At 41.6% G+C, this 21,252-nt stretch overlaps 1 protein-coding gene across 17 annotated transcripts in view; it reads left to right on the top strand.

The window, feature by feature from the left end:
• Positions 1-21,252, top strand: part of Mbnl1 (muscleblind like splicing regulator 1) — a 161,413-nt gene that overhangs the window by 126,930 nt on the left and 13,231 nt on the right. For 12 of the 17 annotated variants that reach the window (XM_026408165.2, XM_026408174.2, XM_077795304.1 and 9 more), the window contains 4 exons: positions 6,274-6,474; positions 15,825-16,082; positions 17,245-17,298; positions 18,199-18,352. In XM_026408165.2, coding sequence (XP_026263950.1) covers positions 6,274-6,474; positions 15,825-16,082; positions 17,245-17,298; positions 18,199-18,352 — 667 coding nt within the window. Of the gene's footprint in view, positions 1-6,273; positions 6,475-15,824; positions 16,083-17,244; positions 17,299-18,198; positions 18,353-18,631; positions 18,775-21,252 lie in introns of those variants that run through there. The other 5 variants (XM_077795300.1, XM_077795301.1, XM_026408167.2 and 2 more) reach the window with 2 other exon arrangements.

Below are 21,252 nucleotides of genomic sequence, written 5' to 3'. Positions count from 1 at the left end.
ACCTTTTCCCAAATAGAGAGAAAAATTTGAAATCTATTACCTCTGAGGTCCTGGCACTCTCAGACCTCAAACACAGTTATTCCCATTTCATAAGATGAGGAATAATGTAGTTGAAAATGACCAGTAGAATTTATCTGTCTACTTCCTAAAAATTAATAATGAATTATAGAAGTATTGGCGTTAATTCTATTGGCATTCGTAAATTCTTAATAAAAATGTAAAAGTTCACTTCTTTTTTCTTTTTATCCTATAATCTTTGAAAATAAATAGAAGAGCTCTAACATTTAGTTATCAAATAAAAAATAATGAAATTTCTGCTTTCTCAGTGTTCCTTTTTTCTAGTATGACTTTGCTGCACACTGTCAGGTGCAAAGTCATCAAATAAGAAACTGCAGCATGGTTTGGCCACCAGCCCACACTGTGGATCACACCCTGGAGAGCATGGGTCCCCCGGCCCATCCAGAGGGCCTCAGGAGAGGTGCAACTCCTTCTACGCTCTCTGCGTGGCCCTCACCGAGGTCTGTGGAAGCCTTCACAGTGAGGAGCTCACTGTTAGCAGCCTCTGCCCTTATTGGGCACCCAGAGCTTAGCTGTGGCCCCTGTAATTCTGCTGGCAGCTGTCCCCAAGTGCAGAGACCTGGCTTCCATGAGACACGGAACTCATGCAGAAGTCCCTGTGCATGTCATGAAGTTGAGATGCTTCGAAGATAGAATCCCAGTCACCGGCTTTGGCTTCAGTTTCAGGAGCGTCTTTGGCTCCTGTCACCTCGACTCTGCCATTGCTGGCATTTGCAGAGCACTTTGAAGTGGCCATTTGTCACATCTGCAGGAACTTTCAGAGTTCTTGAACTGTTTTTTCCTGCTTTACTCTCCAGCTGGTGCTCCGGGGATTGAGAGGAAGCCTCTTTGTCCCTGGGAGTTTCTGAGAAGAGTTTCCGTCTCAGCTGCCTTCAGGTGGTGCCGGTCCACCTGCCTCAGTCCGGGCCAGCAGCCCTTGGGTAGCCCAAGAGCAGTGCCGATGTGGGAACCAGCCATGTGCCTGTGGACGGGGGCCGAAGTGAGCCTGCTTTATTTAAAGGGTCTCAGTAAAACTGGCCTGAAGGGCAGAGTGACCCTGAGAATCACACACATCTCATCCTTCTGTGTAGGCCCAGCTGGCCAGAGGCGGGTTCCGGCCTGTTGGCAGCTCCACTCCAGTCCCAGGCTGTCTTCTTGGAAGAGGAGAATTTGCAGTGTGGATTTGTTGATTCCTCCCATTAGCTTTGAGTGCCTTTTATATTCAAAATAATAGTTTACTCACGATAGCTGTGGGCACAGGATGATGCCTCAATCTCTTTCTCTTACACACACACACATACACACACACACACACACACACAATCTAGAAAAACCTGACTTGTAAGATTTGTGTTCCATAAGTCTCAAGTAATGCTGATGATATGTTACTTGTAATCTTTTCATTTTATTACTAATTTCAAGCAATATTTTCAAACAAATGTTGTTTCACATAGTGTTTTCAAATAAACAATCCCTATGATAGCTTCAGCATTACAGTATAGTCGCTACCAAAACTTGGGCAGTTTAATAAAAAAAAAATTGCAAAACACATTAAATTTCCAAATCACCATGGAATAACCATTAAATTTTGAGGTGAAGGGCTGGGGTTGTAGCTCAGCAGTAGAGGGCTCACCTCGCACGTGCGAGACCCTGGGTTCGATCCTCAGCACCGTATAAAAATAAATGAGTGAAATAAAGGTATTGTGTCCAACTACAACTAAAAAATAAATATTAAAAAATTTTGATGTGAAGAGAGGAAATATTAATTAAATCTCTTCATTTTTTGACATTTGGGTGTCTGTACTTGAAAATATTTAATGCATTTGCTAGTTAATTTCTGTGGCAAAGAAAAGCATTTAGCAAATCCACTCAAATACTCATTAGCAATAATTATAGAGGTCTTGTGGAAATGCCAGTTAGAGCAGATATGGATATGTATTTATTCATGTGTATATATACACTCACATTAATAGATACATATATATATATAAATACATATATATAAGCATGAATAAATACATACACACACACACACACACACACACACACACTGAACAAAGTGTGTGTGGAGAACAGAGGATAGGAATCAGATCAGAGAAACTTCAAGAAGAAGAGTTCTGGTTCTTGAAGCATGATTCAAAATTAACCAGGTGGGCTGGGAAGTGGTAGCATTCAATGTGGAGGAAAAAAAAAAAAAAAAACATGCTCAAAAGAGGAGAACCCTAAGAGAAGAGAATGTGTCTCCTGGGAGACCTCAGGAGAAGCAGAAAAGTGAACTGTTTCTGTGGAAAACCACACGGTGCATGGATTTGTAGTCACCTAGGAGCTTTCAAAAAATACTTCTTCCCTAGTACATTTTGTCAGGGATTCAGAGGAGCAGTGTCCTGGGCTTTCACAGATCAGCAGTCCTCAGGTGGTTAAAGGGGACCTGGTCCATTATGTGAGAACCTGGATTCCAGAACTATTGGAATCAGACACACCCCTCTCCAACTTGTAGGCCTTCCAGCCATTCATTTGTAACCCTGGGCACATGATCTTTGTGAGCTTTTTATCTACAAAGTGAGTAAGTACCCACCTGACCGTGCTGTAATTCACTCACTCATCCATTCAGTCAAGTGTTCATTCAACAAATTTCCATTAAGTCCCTACAATATGCCTGGCATTGTTCTGCATTCTGGGGATTTAGCTGAGAATTGAACAGTCCCCTCCTGCAACTCCACCCCCATCCTAAATAAATAAATGGAAAAACAAAAAGGAAAAGAAACTTGCCAGAGATCTGGGTAATGAGGATTAAATACAGTACCACAGGTAAAGCACTTAGCCAATACTGTCACAGGACGAATAGGGAATTTATACTAATAATCATGTTTCCGTAGTTAACTAGGTTTTATAATGTGAAGCTGAATAACGTTTTTATTTGTAACAGAGCCCGACTGCCTTAATGGAAATATAATATCTAATTTAAAACAAAAAGTGATTAACCCATAAGTGGCACCCAAATTAGTAAATTTGCAGATTGGGAAAAGGCAGTCACAAGCCACTTTCTGGTGCCTTCTGGGAACGAAGATAACTGTGAATCATTATCACAGGGGTGTCGTTGGTATCAAATATACCAATTACACAGTTCTGTGTTATCCTGTGGGCGCTTTAGAGAAAATTGGGTGCCACTTGATTTTCCCGGAGCCTGCAGCTCTGTAGGAGAGCTCGCGGAATAGGGGCAGAGCCTGGCAGAGGCAGAGGGGCACAGCCCAGCAGTCCAGGGCCTTCCCGCACCCGGGAGGGCATCTTCTAAGGCTTGGCCATGACTGGACTCTACCAGGTGCTCTGGGATGACTCCATGTTCCATGTAACCAAAGCTGTGTAGCAAATTTGCAGAAATTGAAAAGAATGGAAGGAATGTGGTACTTTTTTGTTTATGGCAGCTTTTGGAATCAGGTTCCAAAATGCAGAGCTGCTGTTACCAGTTGTCTTCAGTAACTAGCTCTACATAACCTGAGAGGGAGCCATTGGAGATAGTGCTTGCTGAAGAGTTGATATTTCTAGTTTATAAAGCGGCTACAGACTTTACTTGGGGACCGTGCCCTTAAAAACTTCAGATTTGAATTTGTTCTGCTGAATTAATTCAGGAAATCAGTTCACGTGACAATCTGGAGAAACAATTCAGACATGAGATTGTTGCCAGTTAATGGGATCAATACTCTCATGTAATAAAATTATTATCTGTAATGTGCAGCAGCTGTGTTGTGTGCGTTTGTGGATTTTCACTGTATTTTGTTTAACGAGATTTAACAAAGCTGGGTTTTATTGGCCCTCTGGCATTAGGTTAAAATAAGGGTGCTTTTTCCTTCCCCCAAACTTTTTGCTTTTAAGTAATTATACTAGATTGCGGGCAGTGACATAAACTTCTCAATAACTCCCTGGAATAAACATTCAAAATATACTGTCTGTAAACACACAGTCATTCATAGCAGCCGGATGCAGAGTGGAATGATACTAAGTACCTTCTTCCTCCTATTCTCAGCTCTCCTTTTTCTGTGCTGTTTCTAACAATTCTGAAACCTCTAGTAAGAAATTAGAGTGCTGGTCTGTGTTTTCACGCACTGCATCCTAGTCCAGGGCTGCCTGTGTAGCAGGGGACAGTGGAGCAGCGTTAAACCAGCTGCATCTCAGGGAGGTGCTGGTGGATGGAGACTGCCCGGCCCCTCCCTGACAGGCCGCTGGTTGTCTGTGATACAGTTTTCTGTAGTCTGAGGGGAGCTTCTCGGGGAAGGGGTGGGGCTGGAATTGCAGGTGTTGCCTAGGCATCAGGCATCACCTGACAGATCATCTAGCCATGCCAGTCACACCACCATGTTTGGAGGCCTAAGTACGTCAGCTCAGTAGTAGCAATGGAATCTGTGGTGTGTTGTTTTTTCTCCCCAGCGAATCAAACTGTGTATTGAATAGTCTGTTTCACATTTTCTTGTTAAAAATGTGTATACTAACTGCGAAGATTCTTCCCAAAGCAGTTTGTGAGGCCAGGAGAACAGTGGGTGCCCTGGTAGCCTCAGTCCTACATAGGTGGCTTGGGCTGGATGGTGCCGCTGTGGGGATTGTCCTGGAGCCTCAGGAGCCCCGCAGTGTTCCAGCACTGTGCCTCTGCAGGTGAAGGCAGCCACTTCTCCCTCCTGATAGGAAAACACATGGGCTGATGCCAGGGCACAGGGAGTGTCCAGGGAGCTTTGAGTTTGAGCCTTGTGCAGTGTGGGTATGTATTAGAAAAGTAACATATGGATCCAGCCATCAAGTGCCAGAGTGCTGCTGCCACCCAGGGTATCTCCAGGTGTTGACGAGCATCCCCTGAGAAGTATCATCCCTGGTTGAGAACCACTGACCTAGAGAAAGGGAGTGCAGGAATTCTGTCTTACTGTTCTGCATATGGGATGATTGACAGCCAGACTAGAAAAAGGATGTTTTATTTTCTAACCAGTTTCTTCTGTGCTATAAGAATTACTTTTGTAATTCCATACTATATACTGCACAAAGCTTTAATCGAAAACTCTCTTCATGTACTGTGGCATCATGGAACTTTTTACTCTTACCAGAAGGAAGAATTAGCTACATTCAGATGTAATCTAACATCACCTAATGCCACTTTCATTCCAAGAAAGTACTGTGATACTATTTCTTTTCATCAGGTAAAGAAAATGAATCACTAAAAATTACCTTAAACAACAGGATCCATTTTGTCCATGAGTTTTTGTGTTTCAGAGACAAATATAATTATACAGAGCATTAAACTTAAAATTGGAACTACTGAAAGTGTATCATCAGTAAAGTGCAAATGGTTAAACTAGACCTCGGGTAAACGGTTCAGTTCTGTGCAAGAACAAATGTATTTGATAAGGCAAATCTGCATATCAACAGATGGAAACAAGTCTCACATGATGACAGAAGTTGTACCTGTTCTTGGTTGCTGTATGGATTTCCTTGAACCGTTCTGTAGCACTTCTTTAGAAGTATTCTCTGTCAGACCTCACATTTCAGACTTTCTTCCTCCCTGGTGAGATAAATTCATTGTTGAATGTCTCACAAGGATGTGACAGGCTGGCAGAACATTTGCAGTGACCTCAGAAACACCCACATCAAGTGAATGTCCACACACCTTCTCCTCTGCTGTGAAGGGCAAGCTCCTCAGTGCCTGCCTTTCACATAGCCCAGGGACTCATTTACAATTTACATTGGCTGTGAGACTCTCACCCCCAGGACTTCTGCTGTGTTTATGCCAGGTAATAGGGCACTTGAAACCTGTTAGCACTTGTAAACAGGTCTGTCAGGCTCATCTAACATGGCAATTATGAAGTCCGTGTCTTCCACAGGTTTCTAGGATTAAATCAGAACAACAATGTAGATAAGAGACCACAGGAAGTTTCTGCATTGAACAATCTATTACTTAAAGGAAATCCCAAGTACTATGGACCTCAGACTTCAAAATCCCTGTGGAGGACTTAATGGACTTTACCTATTATATTTTAGGGGGAAAATATTAATTTGATGAATATTTATTTAACAAAGTATTGTTCTCCTAAATGAGAGTAAATAAACACAGGATTAAAGGGAAGGAGGGAAGAAAGAGGAATGGAATATGGATGGGTGGACGGATGGATAAGATGAAAGACAGCAGCTGTGAACTGTTGTTCATGCACGTTGAACTTGGATTTCTGTTTTACTTTTCAGCCAATGTTTTCAGTTGCACCAAGCTTAGCCACCAATGCATCAGCAGCCTTTAATCCCTACCTGGGACCTGTCTCCCCCAGCCTGGTTCCAGCAGAGATCTTGCCCACGGCACCCATGTTGGTTACAGGGAATCCCGGAGTGCCGGTGCCTGCGGCTGCCGCTGCCGCTGCCCAAAAACTGATGCGCACGGACAGACTGGAGGTAGGAATGTGGTGTCTGCGTCTTTGTGTTTTTCATTCTAGTGCTTAAACTGTGTCCATGGCCAAAATTGTTTAAAAATTGTTTAAAAAAATATCAGAATCAACATTTGGTTGGTAGCATTTTAGAAGAAAATAGGTGTGCTTTATTTGATGAAGGCAGTGTTTATAGAAACCACAGCATCCCCCAGTATAATAGCAGAGAGCCTGAGATCTGGAGCTGCCTGTTACTCCACTGTGCCTCAGTTTCCTTCTCTTTAAAATGTTAGTGATAATGACATTTGCCTCAAAGAGTTAGAAAGACATCTGGTGCTGAGCAAGTATTTCTTTTTCTTTCTTTCTTTCTTTTTTTTGGGGGGGGGCAGGAGAGTACCTGGGATTGAACTCAGGGGCACTCAACCAGTGAGCCATATCCCCAGCCCTGAGGCTGGCTTTAGATTCACGATCCTCCTGCCTCAATTTCCTAAGCCACTGGGATTGTAGGAGTGCTGTTTATTGACACAGCCATCAAAAATAGCAAATTGTATCAGTCCGCTAAAATTCAGTTCTCATGAAGAGGTAACAGGCATTAGTTACTGTGTATTAAACATTATAAAATTTATTATTGCAAGTTTCTTTATAAGCTGTACAATATTTTGGTTGAAATCCCAGAGCACCTTTGTGAAATGTACTCTTCTAAAAGTATTTTTCAAAGGAAATTGCTTGGTGCTCTCAGTCTTCCTGTCAAGGATGATCAGGTGCATGTACTTTGCTGTTGATACATGAGAAAGAAATTAAAGTTATAATACTTTGAAGGGGTTGCTCAGAGTTTCAGCATGGCTGGATTAATGGATCTGGAAGACTACAGATATGGGGGAACTGGTAGTATTCATGAAAGGTACAGACTTGGCCCTGAACCACCTCTTCTTCCTTCTCTGTTGAGGCAGTACCTGGGTGGAGAAGTCCTGCGTGTGTGAACTGCTGAGGCAGCAGCAGAGGAAAGCTGTCAGTCGAAAGTGGTCTGTCAGTTTGCAGGAGCTTACTTAGTAAGCACCAGAGTCCTACTGACTGACTCTTGTCTCCTTTGTTAAAGAGGGTCTCGGTTTTCAGCACATTTGCAGCCAAATACCAGACATTCACACCTCAAAAAAAATCTTAGGAGGATGTCATGACCTTCATTTTACAAGGAAGGGAGGGGAAGAGAGGTGCACTAACTTGTCCTTGCTAGAGAGATGCACCTGGACTTTTAGGTGGGTTGTCATTCACTCACGGTTGTACTTGCTCATTCATTAACTAATTCTGTTTGCAAATGAGTTAGGTCAGAACGTAATGAATTTTAAATATTTCAGATCACTGGGTGCTCACCATTTGAAGCAGTTGTGTTTCACCTGACGTTTCTAAAGCAAACTGTGGGTTCTTAACTCACGATTGTTAATTGATTAATGGGAGGACATAAGCAGTCTGAGCCGAACATGGATGAATTAATTATTAATCGGTGATGATATTTTAAAAACTGAGAGAATGGAGACAGCAAAAGGCTGAGTTGTGTGGCCAGAATGCTTCCAAAACTAACCCTCCCTCCATTTGAGGTCGTCGGCCTTCGGCTGCATTTGGTGGTGTTTAATTGGAAGCAGACTGGTCTTTGGGTCGTGTTTTCTGTGGATATCACCTGTGTGCTTTGTCTCTTTCTTTTGCTGTGCTCTTGTCTCTTTCTTTTGCTGTGCTCGTAACAAGTGTCTTCTGCCCCATCAGCTGTCGCTCTCTTTTGCCTGAGGGCCACGTACCCCAATGCTTGATGGTAGAGCAGCGTCCTGTGCTGCTTGGTCAGCAGGATCAGAGTCGGTGTCCCAGTCTCCATCCGCTGGAGTGCTGAGTGTGACAGAGGAGAGTCCTCTGAGCTGTGCCGCATTGTTGTGGACAGTCTCCTGCATGCTAAAGACACTGCTTGGGGGAGGGCGCAGGAAGGGCCTGCCAGGAGAGCACACAGTGGTTCACTAATGGCCGTGTATTTGGTTATTTGGAGTTGAAACCCATACTCTATTTTAATATGTATTTTAAACTTTGTGTTTCATCTGAGGTGAGACTAGCCTAAGTCATTTGGTATATTACCTAATTCTTACCACTCTATTTTCTCTTTTTATTACACAATTATTACACAGTAAAGAAATCTTTAAAACTTCTGATTCTTTGGATTTGCTTAGAAGAATTGACATGTTTACAGGACCCTATGCCATGCTACAAAAAAGAATTTTTAAATTGGAAAACTGACAGCTGAGCATTAATGTTCTGGTGTTGTTAATTAGATGGGCTTGGTCTGAGATTCTCAAAACTCCAAGATTCACATTTCAAACATGTAAAATGAGGGGGTTGCACCCAATAATCTCCACTTACAACATTCTGTGGATATTGAGGCCCCTTTTCTTGCTTTTAGCACCAGCCATAATGTTTTGGAACGTTTACTTGAAAGTGTGTACACACACGCGCACACACACACATACACACACACATATCACATGCATGGCTTGATCAGGCCATCTGTCTGTCTGTTTATCCACTCATCTATCTTCCTTTTTTCTTTATTATTTTTAAAGACTGTCTTCATTCATTTCCTGTATTCTCAACCTAAGACTTTGTGGTTTTCTCTGAAGATGGTAAATACCAATCACCCATGTGACTTTTAAAATTCCATTTTGTGACCTTCCTAGCAAGTTTTACTTCAGTGATTATTTTAGGAAATCACTAAGGTGTGTAGCTACTAGAAAAGTCTGGGTCTTTATGTCCTACCATGCTTCTTAGCAAAGAGCTGGTACTGAGGGAAATCACTGTTTGACTTGCTTTTGAGAAGCATAGTAAGTTTGGGTACAAAAGGATAACGAATGAATTACTGCTGAGCATCCAGTGGAGAACGGCTGAGCTTCCTTCAGGTAGAAGCACCTGAGGAACACCTAGGAAGCCCCCACTGATCTCCCTGACCAGTCTTCAGGAAAGGGCCACGGGAGAACCGTGCCAGCTCTACACTGCTGTCCAGTCACTGGTTATGTGAAAGAATGAAGGAGTCCTTCAGCCCGTCAGCCCTTCAGTCCATCCTAGGAAGATCCACGTCCTGCTGGGCATGGTAGTACACCCTGTAATCCCAGCAGCTCAGGAGGTTGAAGCAGGAGGATCACGAGTTCAAAGCCAGCCTCAGCAACTTAACAAGGCCCTAAGCAACTCATGGAGACCCTGTCTCTAAATAAAATACAAAATAGGGCTGATGATATGGCTTAGTAGTTGAATGCCCCTGAGTTCCACCCCAGTACCAAAAAAAAGAAAAATACATGCCCTGTTTAGAGCTTAGCGTGATCCCACCGGGTCACAAAACAGGAAATTTTAACTTGAAGAGAAATTTTTAACATGTGCTCAGGTGCCCCTGGGGTCACGTTTACATTCTGAGCAACCAGCTACAAGACAGGAGTCTCGCTCCTGCTCCTAGATGCAGTGCAGTAGCTTCAGGCCCAATGAGATTGGAACCACTTAGAGTGATTGCCAGAGTCACAGGGCCTCCTCTGAGGACTTCCTAGTAGGTCTGTCCTGAGGCTCAGGCTGTTTGTTCCCACAGGTCAGCTGATGTCTGCTGCAGGCTCGCTCTAGAGGGGCCAGCGCTGGTTACCTGTGCCTCAGCTTTTCATTGTTTATTTCAGGTACAGTCATTGTGACTCGGTTGAAAAGTCCGCCTCATCCAGACAGAAAACATCTGCAGAGTGCTAAACTGCTCTGAATGGAATCCCCAGCTAATGAAGCCTTTAGGTAGACGGTGATGCTTATCAGAGTAGTTGATGTCACACGGCAGTGGTCAAACCAACCCAGGGTGCTTAGGAAGACGTGAGGGGGCTCTAGGGTCAGTTGCTTCCTTTTCACTTCAGGGGTCTTCATGAGAACATAGCTGTTCCAGGTGAGGCGGGCAAACATCTTGGTTTCTCCTATTTTCAGTTGAAGTTTCCTTGTAAATAAAATCACCCTCGTGCTGCTGCCTTTCTCTACTGGGTGATGGTGACGCAGCTCCGACTCAGGCCTCTGGCTGCCGTGTGCTGCCACCGTGCATGTGCGTGGCAAGAAGAGTCAGAACGCTCCTCTGTGGGCGGAGGGTTAGGGGACAGTATTCACCTCACAGAGCTGAAGAGAGGTCGGTCGGAGCTTTCATGAGTTCAGTGGATTTAGCATGATTAGGTGTAAGAGTTTCTATTCAGAGAAGATTAGAAAAGCAGAAGCTTTCAGTGATACACGAGAGGCTTATTGGCAGGGTTACTTTGCTTTTCTATTTCTGTAGAGAACGTTTGGCTACTGCTTATGTAATATTTTAATTTCTCAAGAAAATGACTGAGAAATCGTACAAGTTTTGTGCACAGGAATCAATCTAGAAAGCACAGTAAAAGCAGCCGTGCAGGTGAGCGTTCAGGCATCTGGTGAAGGTTGGTTTCTTTTCCTATCCCGGTGGGTTTGCAGGCTTCTCCCTTCACCCAGGAATAACTGGACCCCTGGAAAGTAGGTTTAGTGATTCTTTTGTTGGTCATCCCTACATATTAACGTTTGATTATTTTCATGAAGCCAAATGACAAATTCCCATCATACACACACACACACACACACACACACACACACACACATACACATACATACATACATATATACACACACATATACACATATATATGTAAAATATAAATTATACTATATAGAAGTATGCTGTGTTCCTGTGTTCTTTGGCATAAATGATAATTATAGGGTCCACTTTAGATTTCAAAGAAAACTTCCCTTTGATCTTAACAGAAACAGAGACAGTTAAAGCAGGTGTCCTTTTCTTCCTTTTTAACAAGAGGAGAACATCGATCAGATTTGTGCAATTATGGAATAACTGACCAAAGCTAGCATCATGTCTTTGGATCCATAAAAACCTTATTATATAGTAAATTAAATGAAGTCACTTCCACTGATCACCAGAAGTTTAGAACATGGAGATTTTAATCATTTCTAAATTGAAAGCACAAAAAAAAAATGTTTTTGAACTAGAGTTTAAACTCACTGGATAAAATCACTGGTTGTCAGTATTACTTTTCTCCCAGTATTACTTTTTAAAGTGTCATGTTAGCTCAAGCTTAATTGGAAATGAAGGCCACGGTGCCTCCTGCTGAACATGTATGTGTATGTCTTTCAGTAAGTCCCTAATATTGGTCATTTAGTTTAAAACTGACTGCCCCAAATATTAAAATAGACTGAGTCTCTGTCTCTGTTATAATTAGGTCTCTGTTCCTATTTTGGGATGTTATTCTTCAAAAAATGGCTGAGTCAATTACACAAATACGATGAACACAAAGACTGTTGCTTCAAAGGTATCTCTTCTAGAAAGAAAGAAAAAAAAAACATGCAGGTGTCAGTCCATTAACTCAGACATTGACACTAGTTTCCTTAGACTCCAGCACCTCACTTGCAGAATAAGGAGAATACTCCTTATGAAACCTATTATTATTTTGACCATTTGGAAACATGTTTGTCATACTTAAAAAAAGAGATCAAATAACAGAATTGTCTGTCATCATAGGACTTGTGTGGCATGTTATAAGCTATGAATGCATTATCTCCTACAGTGTTCATGACCTTAAAATTGGGCTTAATCGTGTTCTCATTTTGAAGATTCCATAGCTGGCAAAGTGGCAGAATTGGAACCCACAATCTTAGACTCAGAACTATCTTCTTTCTACTGTATCACTGCCATTTATTTAACAAAAAGAGATTTATTCCTTTCTGTTTTTTTAATTAACTTCTTAAAAGTGTATAATTATTTCATAGATGTTTTAGAACTTAAATGTTTTTAGAGAATATCTTTATTGGAATGCTGATTTTTTTTTTACTTGAAAAGCAACCTTTTACCCATTTTCTATTGATCCTGATAAACTTGCCTGATTTATAAAATAAATCTTGCCTTCATACCAGTTGAATAAAAGACTCAATATTCTTTTTGATTGAGTCACATCTTATGTTTATCTAAATATGTCTGATTGTTTTAATTTAGATTTGAAAACCACTTATGCAGCTTTAGATAGTGCTTTTATTTTTTTTTTTATAAAAGGCCATTTCTGCACATTCATCCTTGGAAATGATCAGAAATTCCTCTATAAGGAATGTATTCTTTGTGGTATTATTTGTAGTATGGGAATATTGGAAATAACCTCGGTGTCCTCTGAGGTACCTGTGTTGTGCGAGCTAGTGGATGAATTAGAGGCACCATCCAAGGTGGTCCCTCCAGACCATGTTTAGCAGAATGATTAAATGCTCATGCTATGCTGTTGTTCATAGAAGGCCACCAAGTTTAAGTATACTATAATCACACTCTTTAAAAACATGTGCATATGGAAGACTAGATAAGAAGACAGGGGGAAAGAAGAACCATGATATTGGGGTTTTTAGATGTGCCCTACCTTCTCTGTTTCAGATTCCCTGTGTGCTAGATTCCATAATCTCTTATTCTGATTTGAATGATGAAGGTAAATTTGTAGAAATTGTTTGTCAATTATATTTTGCTAATGCAATTCTACATCTGAAAGATTCCTTTGGGCATCGGTGCAGTCTAAAGTGTTCTTGAGTTTATCAGACAAAACAGGCCAAACCCGTTATTCAGTCAAGGGGTGGATCCGTTTATTGATGGAGACTGTGGAGGACGGTGTGCTTTAGCTGGAGGAATCCTGTTCCATCTGCAGAAGGACCCAGCAGTGCAGACAGACGTCTAGCACCTGGAAACCTCTCCTGTCCATCTGTCCCGGGGCTCCCTGGGGCTTCCACCAGGGCAGGTTTTCCCAGGAGCTTTCCTCTTCCTCCTTTATTTTTTTCAAAGACATAAATAATGTGAGAGTAGCACTCTCAGTATGTTTCTTCTGTCCCATTTCTTATGTCAGGGAGAAATTACATAAAAATTAAAATATGAAACAACCAAAAGTGCATATCCTGCAAAATCATTGGCTTTGAAACCTGAAAAAAAGGTTTTGATTTTAGGAAATGCTCTAAACTAATTGCTAATGATTAAGTCTGCTTAATTATTTTCTGATTTCTTCCTGTGTGCATCCCACCGAGGAGTGAAGAGTGTAAAATTGTAATGAACCAGTCCTGAACCTATAGAAATCACACACGTGAAGAACTCACACACACACTCACTCTGGCTTTCTTGTCAGTGTGCACAAAGTAAGTTCAACTGAAAATTGGAGTGTGAGATCTGCTGCCGCTGGTTCCTCTCAAAGTGACTGGGGAAGGTGGGAATCACCAAGAGCTCAGGACAGTGGGGAGAGATCTCTCGCACCTCATCCAGGTTCGCTGCTAGACGAGGCCTCCTTGGCATGGATATGCATAAACATCGAAGGAGGCTACTTTTTTTTTTTTTAATGCTGTGGCATTTGCTCAGCATGAGCCTGGTATATGGGCGTCAGCTGCTGCTTCTCACTGAATTTGGTGCTCCTTCTCTTGGCTTTGGTCAGGTACCGGGAATCTGTTCCAGGAAGCTCCACCACTGATTCTGACGCTCTGCCAGAGAGGACAGGGGGACAGTCATGCTGCAAAACAGCTTGGCCACTTTTGCTTTTTAAATTATGAACTTCCTGGTTATGCTTTCCCCCCTCCTATTCAATAAAATAAATACAGTACTAAAAGTTGCTCTTTTATAACTTCCTAAGTCCTCTCTGTACTCTGAGTGGCTCTCAAGAGTGTCTGTCTGGCACATGGTAGTAAATTATTCACTAAATTTTGAAAAATTAAATAAATTGAATAATGTGATGAATGGAGTTGGCGGGGCCGTGCTTGCTGAATACAAAGCTTCAGCCAGCTGACATCACCCAGTGGTGCAGGCTGTCATTCTGGTGGTGCTCTTAGGATCTAGTGTGGTGCAAGCTGTGGAGTCCTTTTTTTTTTTTTTTTCCAAACATTTTTTAAAAATCTATTTTGTTTTATTTATTTTTATGTGGTGCTGAGGATCGAACCCAGTGCCTCACCTGTGCAAGGTAAGGGCTCTACCACTGAGCCCCTGCCCCAGCTCCTGTGGAATCCTTCTTCGGAAGCACTTTCCTCAGTACTAAGATATGAATGTGCTGGGGGAAGCAGCAGGTTTGAAGGCAGTCATTTATTGATGAAAGTCAAAGAAAACCTTTACTTTTAAAATTGTAACAAGGTTAGTTTGTCTTTCTTGCTTGACTCCAAAACAAAGTGCCCCATCTGCATTGCGCACTCTGTGGAAAATCTTGAAGCACAGAGCTGTTTCCTTGCAAGCCTGTGCTTCCAAAGCTTTGGCAAGTTTGAAACAGGAGCATGTAAACAGTGCCAAGGCCTTTCTGTGATTGAGAGCGCCCCCTGGTGGTGAAAACATCAAACTGTTCCCAGTGAAGATGGCAGATGGTAATGAGTCGAATCTAGCCCATCAATAAGAAATGATCCATTTTCACCTTTTCCATGGCATCCTCGTGGAGAAATTAACAGATATAAAACAAGCAGATGATAACACAGCCAAGGATTTGTCCATATGCTTTAAGTAGCTCCCACGTGAATCTCTAGTGATCAGAAATAATTCCTGGGAACGAGGTAGTCAAAAGCCGTCAGATTTGGTTTACTTTTCACTTGAAAATAATTTCATATTTACACAAAAGTTGCAAAAACAGATCCTAAAGTTTCCACCTACCGTTCATCCCCCGAGCTAAATATTAACATCTTATATCACCATGCTATTTATAAAACCAGAAAGTCTGCATTGATGCGCTGCCCTTAACCCATCCTCGGGTCCAAATCAGGCTCCACCAGCTGTCCTACCACCGGTCCTGTCTGTAGCTCCCAGGTTGTCCCATCTCTGACAGGGTCTTGGTTTTGCTTTGTTTTATGAGCTTGACAGTTTGAAGGGCACTGGTTGGTTATTTTGTAAAATATCCTGCACACAGTTTGGGGTTTCCTCATGGTTGATTTTAGGTTGTGAAGCTGTGGCCCTCTCATAGTTAGATGCGTGATGATGTCCTTGTGTCTCATGACGGGTGATGTTAAGTTTGTTCACTTGGGTCAAGTGGTGTCTGCCAGGCTAGGTCTGTGAAGTGACTCCGTTTCCCTTGGTAATTGCTAAGAATATCAACATGATATGATGAAGTGTTGCCATGGCTGAATCACGAATGCATTTTCTTTCTCAGGGCATTTTTCCTAAATGGGGTTGTGATTTGCATACTAAACTGGGCACCACTGAAATTTTGTTGCATTGTTTTGCAGTCACCTTTTGCCTGTCATGTATGCCTTCTGCCACCCGTTTTGACCATAAAGGCACAGTCTCTGGAAAGGTCCTCCTTGTTCATGTTGACTGAACCACGTGCATTTAATGTCCCCCAGGTATGTCGAGAGTACCAGCGTGGCAACTGCAACCGAGGAGAGAACGATTGCCGGTTTGCCCACCCTGCCGACAGTACGATGATTGACACCAACGACAACACAGTCACCGTCTGTATGGATTACATCAAAGGGAGATGCTCTCGGGAAAAGTGCAAATACTTTCACCCTCCTGCACATCTGCAAGCCAAGATCAAGGCTGCCCAATACCAGGTCAACCAGGCTGCAGCAGCACAGGCTGCAGCAACCGCAGCTGCCATGGTGAGTGGGGCCAGCAGCCCTCCCCGTGGGCATTCGGGAGCCCGGGGAGCAACTGTATCTGACTACAGGCTGTTCATTTATTAACCTTTTCCTTTTTGAATCTTTGCTGAAGATATGTTTGTTCAGGTATCCCAGACAATACATAAAGAAGTTACCGCTCGCAGAAGTGAGGCTTGCCCCTCCGGTGGTTGAGATTGCTCCTACTCTTGGCCTGACTCTTAATGTCTGTCTTATTCTGGATGTAGGGTTTCTGAAATCCCCGCTTTGTAAAGAACCACCTGTCTCCTTTCCAATTGAAGGATATTGCCGTTTCCGGTCTTATTTCTGTGTACCGTCCAATCAGCCACTCTGCCCTTTGGTGTGTTCTTTTGCACATCAAACCTCCTTTTAGTGTATTATCTGACTGTGAACAAGAACATAATCTGGAACTATTTAGGAGAATCGCGTCCACCAAATTGTTTTCAGAATTAGCTACAGGATTTGGAATAGTGCGCTATCTAGATTGGCAGAGATGATACTGTGGCATAAACATAACCATAAAGCTACAGAAGCTCGACTCTGCCATTATACAGACAGGAGGAAGCTGTGCTCAGCAGTTAGAAGACTGCTCAGAGTAGATCCTAAACCACTCTCCAAAGGTGAATTTAATGGGACCTAATAGCTGAGTTTAATGAGTCCATTCTTTGTTCTTTGCTTAGCTGTTTTAATGTTGTCCTTTTTTTTACATAAATATATGCCTTAATCTCCAAAATGCCCATAAAAATATCGCTGTGCAGTATTTTATAGCACAGTGAAATGATGGCGGGAGAGATCTTTTCTGTGTTTGTTATGGATACTTGAGCAAAAATACAGAAGGCCGACTCTCTCCTGTTCTCCTTCTTTCACTCTCTCTTTTTTTTTTTTTCTGTTAGAGTATCTCTTTTGTAATTAACTACAAAGAGGAATTATCCTCCCAATAACAACTCAATAGCGCCTTTATTGTGCATGCTTAGTCTTGTTATTCGTTGTATATGGCATTCCGATGATTTGTTTTTTTATTTGTTTTTTCTCACCTACCCAATGCACTGCTGCCCCCATGATGCACCTCTGCTTGCTGTTTATGTTAATGCGCTTGAACCCCACTGGCCCATTGCCATCATGTGCTCGCTGCCTGCTAATTAAGACTCAGTCGGCTGTCAAATCACTGAAGCGACCCCTCGAGGCAACCTTTGACCTGGTACTATGACCTTTCACCTTTTAGCTTGGCATGTAGCTTTATTGTAGATACAAGTTTTTGATTTTTTGATTTATTTTTTTTTACCAATTTAAAAATATATAGATTCCTTTTTCTGTTATAAAGATGTAAAGTACAAAGTACAATGAAAACTGAGTGTGGTTTCCTGACACAATGAGTGGAATACTGTAATCTGAGTACAGAGATGGATATGGTGCAGGGAGACGCTGAAAGCCCAGCAGCACACATTCAGTTTAACCACATTGTAAATGTTCTAAATGAAATACCTGGAGGACTTTAGGGTGTATTTTTTGACTGTATATTTATGTACCTGTTTGGTTAGCATGGCTTTAGTGATAGAATGATCTACTTTTCAGTATTTCTAGTTGAGTATTTGAGGGAAACAGTTGCATGTTCTGGGACATCTGCATGTGTAGGCGGGAGGGGACAGCGGGGGTCGGTGTTACTCCCTGTTGCAGTCACTCTGCACAATTAACTCTTAACATTGCTTGTCCCTGTCGACGCTCATGGAGCTCGCAGTGCAGCTTCTTCTTCCCCCAAATCAGTGGCTTCCCCCTGAAAGCCTGAAGCATTATGGGACGTGAAACCCGTAACACACCGTAACGCGTGCTGTCCTACCGGTGGGGATTGTTGTGGGCAAAAATAATGCTTCCTTTAAAGCTTTTATCTTGCTTTTGGTACCTTTGATTTTTTTTTTTTTTTTTTTTTTTTTTTTTTTTTTTTTTTTTTTTTTTTTTTGTGTGTACTGGACTCCCCTGGGTAGTTAAGTGCTCTGCTGTGTGCTTGCTCAGGCTTCCTAACAAGTGTAGCCTTCGACTGATTTCTCTTTTTTCTTTTTCTCTTTTTACTGGTATTTGTTTTTTATACTCATTCACTAAACAGGGAATTCCTCAAGCTGTACTTCCCCCATTACCAAAGAGGCCTGCTCTTGAAAAAACCAACGGTGCCACCGCAGTCTTTAACACTGGCATTTTCCAGTACCAACAGGCTCTGGCCAACATGCAGTTACAGCAGCACACGGCGTTCCTCCCACCAGGTAAGGGGCCCGTGGGCCAATGCACCTGCCAACCTTGCAGCCCCGAGTTAGAGAGTTATCCCACCCCCTCTGCTCCCTGTCCTAGATAAGGGGTACGGTAAGGTAGTCAGCAGTGAAATCTAGCTGAAGATGTTCCTTAAAAACTAAGAGCTTTAGCTTAATGAAACCTGCAGTCAGGGTCCGTGTTGTTTTATAGATTTGTGTTTGTGTTATTTGGAATTGAAATATGGTTCTCTTCTCTTTTTTCTCTTCCCTCAACACTGTCATATGTCTGTCAAGCTATCTTATGATTCTTTTCGGCTGTAAGACCCCTTTGCCTTCATGATTACATAGGAGTTCATTTGAATTATGTGAAATGACTCAAATTTGATCATTTTTCAGCATTTTTGTTTTCAAAGTGGACAATAAAAAAACAATTATGGTTCCAGAGCTCTGAAAACATGCTTTTCTTAGTAGCAATTAATACGTTGCTCAAAATTATTATTGCTCATACACTATCATGGAAAAAAATAGCTCTAGGTGACAATGATGTTTGCATTTATTATTGAGGTATAGATCTGTGATTCCAGTTCACATTCCACTTTGCTCACACATACATACTCTACAGTTATTCACATGGACCCAGGGTTAAAAACACAAGCTGACAACTCATTTACACTCAGGGAACTTTGCTGCTTTTACACACTCAGGGTTTATTTCAGAAAATCCATGCTAAACTTAGTAATCTGCAAGTTAACAGCCAGGCCCTCTAAATCTCATCTTTCTCTCCACTTTTTAACCTTCCTTTTAAAAAAACAAAACAAAACAAAACACCATGAGTGTAGAATTTTATTTATTCAATAAAATAATTTTACTAATTAAATCAGTAACTAGGTGTTAATGTCAAAGATCCAGTCCCTTATGCCATATTGTCAGTGCATTTGGTTTCTAATGCTATGAGAGAATGTGAAATTTGTTTTTAATTTGTGAATAAAAGAATATACTCACATTATTTTTTCTGGTTAGTACAGCTTTTACATAGTGCATCTTTGAAAACTGGCTGTCCATATGTAGTAAGAGTCAGCTAACTAGAATATCGTGTTCCCTGCACAATGGACAAAATGATCGTTATACTCATGAAATAACATCTATCCAGTTGCAGTTTGTCCCTGTTAAATAAAAAAGGAAACAGTTTTGGCTTATAGCATATTTGTTGCATTCTGAGGGAAAATTCCTGTTTTATACCTTTGTTCCCAACATACGTTTTTTGGAAACCTCCATAAATGAATCTTTTTGCTTTTTTGTTAAGTTCTCCTGTCCCTAGATTTTTGCTGTTTCCAAAAAACAATCCATCAAATTTTGTATACTCAGATCTCTCAACAAAGTTTGAAGGAATTGTAGGTGACTATCATAATTTCTTTGAAGAAATTTTAAAATTTATTTTTGTCAGTTTACTTCACTGAATAAAACATTGTCATTAGAAATGACAGTTTCCCTATTTAAAATCTAAAAATAAAAACAAATTTATCTTCCTCCATATGCTATCTAAAGGAAATGGAAATAACCCGTCTCATCAGATGAGTTTTGCATTTGTTTCTGCAACAATATTCAGTTGACTGTACTCTTTCCTAAGTGTAGCCATTGGTCGTATAATATGTATGACCCTTATTTATGACCTGAGTGTCTCCCTGACAGCTTTTAGCCTGTGGACAGAGCGAGGTAAGGTACAGATAGATGTTAGGAAAGAGTCAAGTAAGGGAAAACAGCAAACTCATTCATAAGTCAGATTCAATCGTCCCTCTGTTCCTGAAAGTTAATCATTGCTAATTTAAATAAAATGTGATACAGTATCTTGAAAAATTAAGATGGATTTGCATTTTTCATTTATGATGCATTTTGTAACAGAGATAGTCTGTTGGATACATGTAGTTAAAAGTTGTAATTAATATAAAACTATTTCCAGAGTCATATTAAATAACCTTTAGTTGCAACCTAACTTTAAAGTGTTAAGGCTTCAGGTTAACCTATTTATTAGTCTTGTAACCAGAAGTAGGTAACTGCCTTGTGAGTCTTTAAAAATACTATCATCATTATCTGTGTACCTGAATGCCCAGAGAGCAGCCCTAAGATTTGAGGACTTTAAAATGGACAGTGCAGCCCTACTTCTGTCAGAGCACCATGCTGGCGCATCAGAAAGGACAGCGTAACCCAGAACCAGGAGGGCAGCAGCAGGAGTGAGGGGCACAGGGAGCCTTGGGGTCTGGGAGGCGCCCGGGAACACAGGCCAGTCTCAGGATGGTCAGTGTTCACACAGCCCTGTGGCCTGGAGGAAGGTCTACTGGCAGGTGGCACCTGTGTGCAAGGCAGACCCCCTGTGTCTCCATTTACATCCTAGTGTGTACCACAGGGAGAGGTGGGTAGCTGGGTCTGTGCCCCCTAGGGCTGGCCAGATGCACATACCCACCCAATAGTGTTGCCCTTATGTGCAGTGTTACCGGATCTAGTGATTTTCCCCCAGAGATTCTGGACGTTAGTGTGTTCATATATGAAAATTTTAGAAACATTTTGACAACTAATTCAATTTTTAAAAAAAAAACACCTCTGAGAACTAAAGGAAATCCTCCTACCATAGATTCATAGGTGATCTCATGTGTAATAACTGGGAGTAAATGAGTGAGTTCATTTCCCAAAATCTTAAGTTAACCTGTATGCAAATAGTCCAGAAGCAGCACAGAGCTGAGTAAACTTCTGACCGCTGTATAGCAACTGGGAAGGGTCCTCCGAAGGTGTTGTTGGGACTGGGAAGAAAAAGGAAATAATTTATTTTTTGCATCTCAGATTTTTAAAAGTCTGAAGTCTGTTGAATCGAAAATAACTACAGAGATATGTAAGCATATTTCATCCGAGTCACAGTGACACAT

Source organism: Urocitellus parryii, chromosome 2, assembly GCF_045843805.1.
Source record: "Urocitellus parryii isolate mUroPar1 chromosome 2, mUroPar1.hap1, whole genome shotgun sequence".
NCBI classification, from domain to species: domain Eukaryota; kingdom Metazoa; phylum Chordata; class Mammalia; order Rodentia; family Sciuridae; genus Urocitellus; species Urocitellus parryii.
This window is presented reverse-complemented; position numbering and strand designations above follow the sequence as displayed.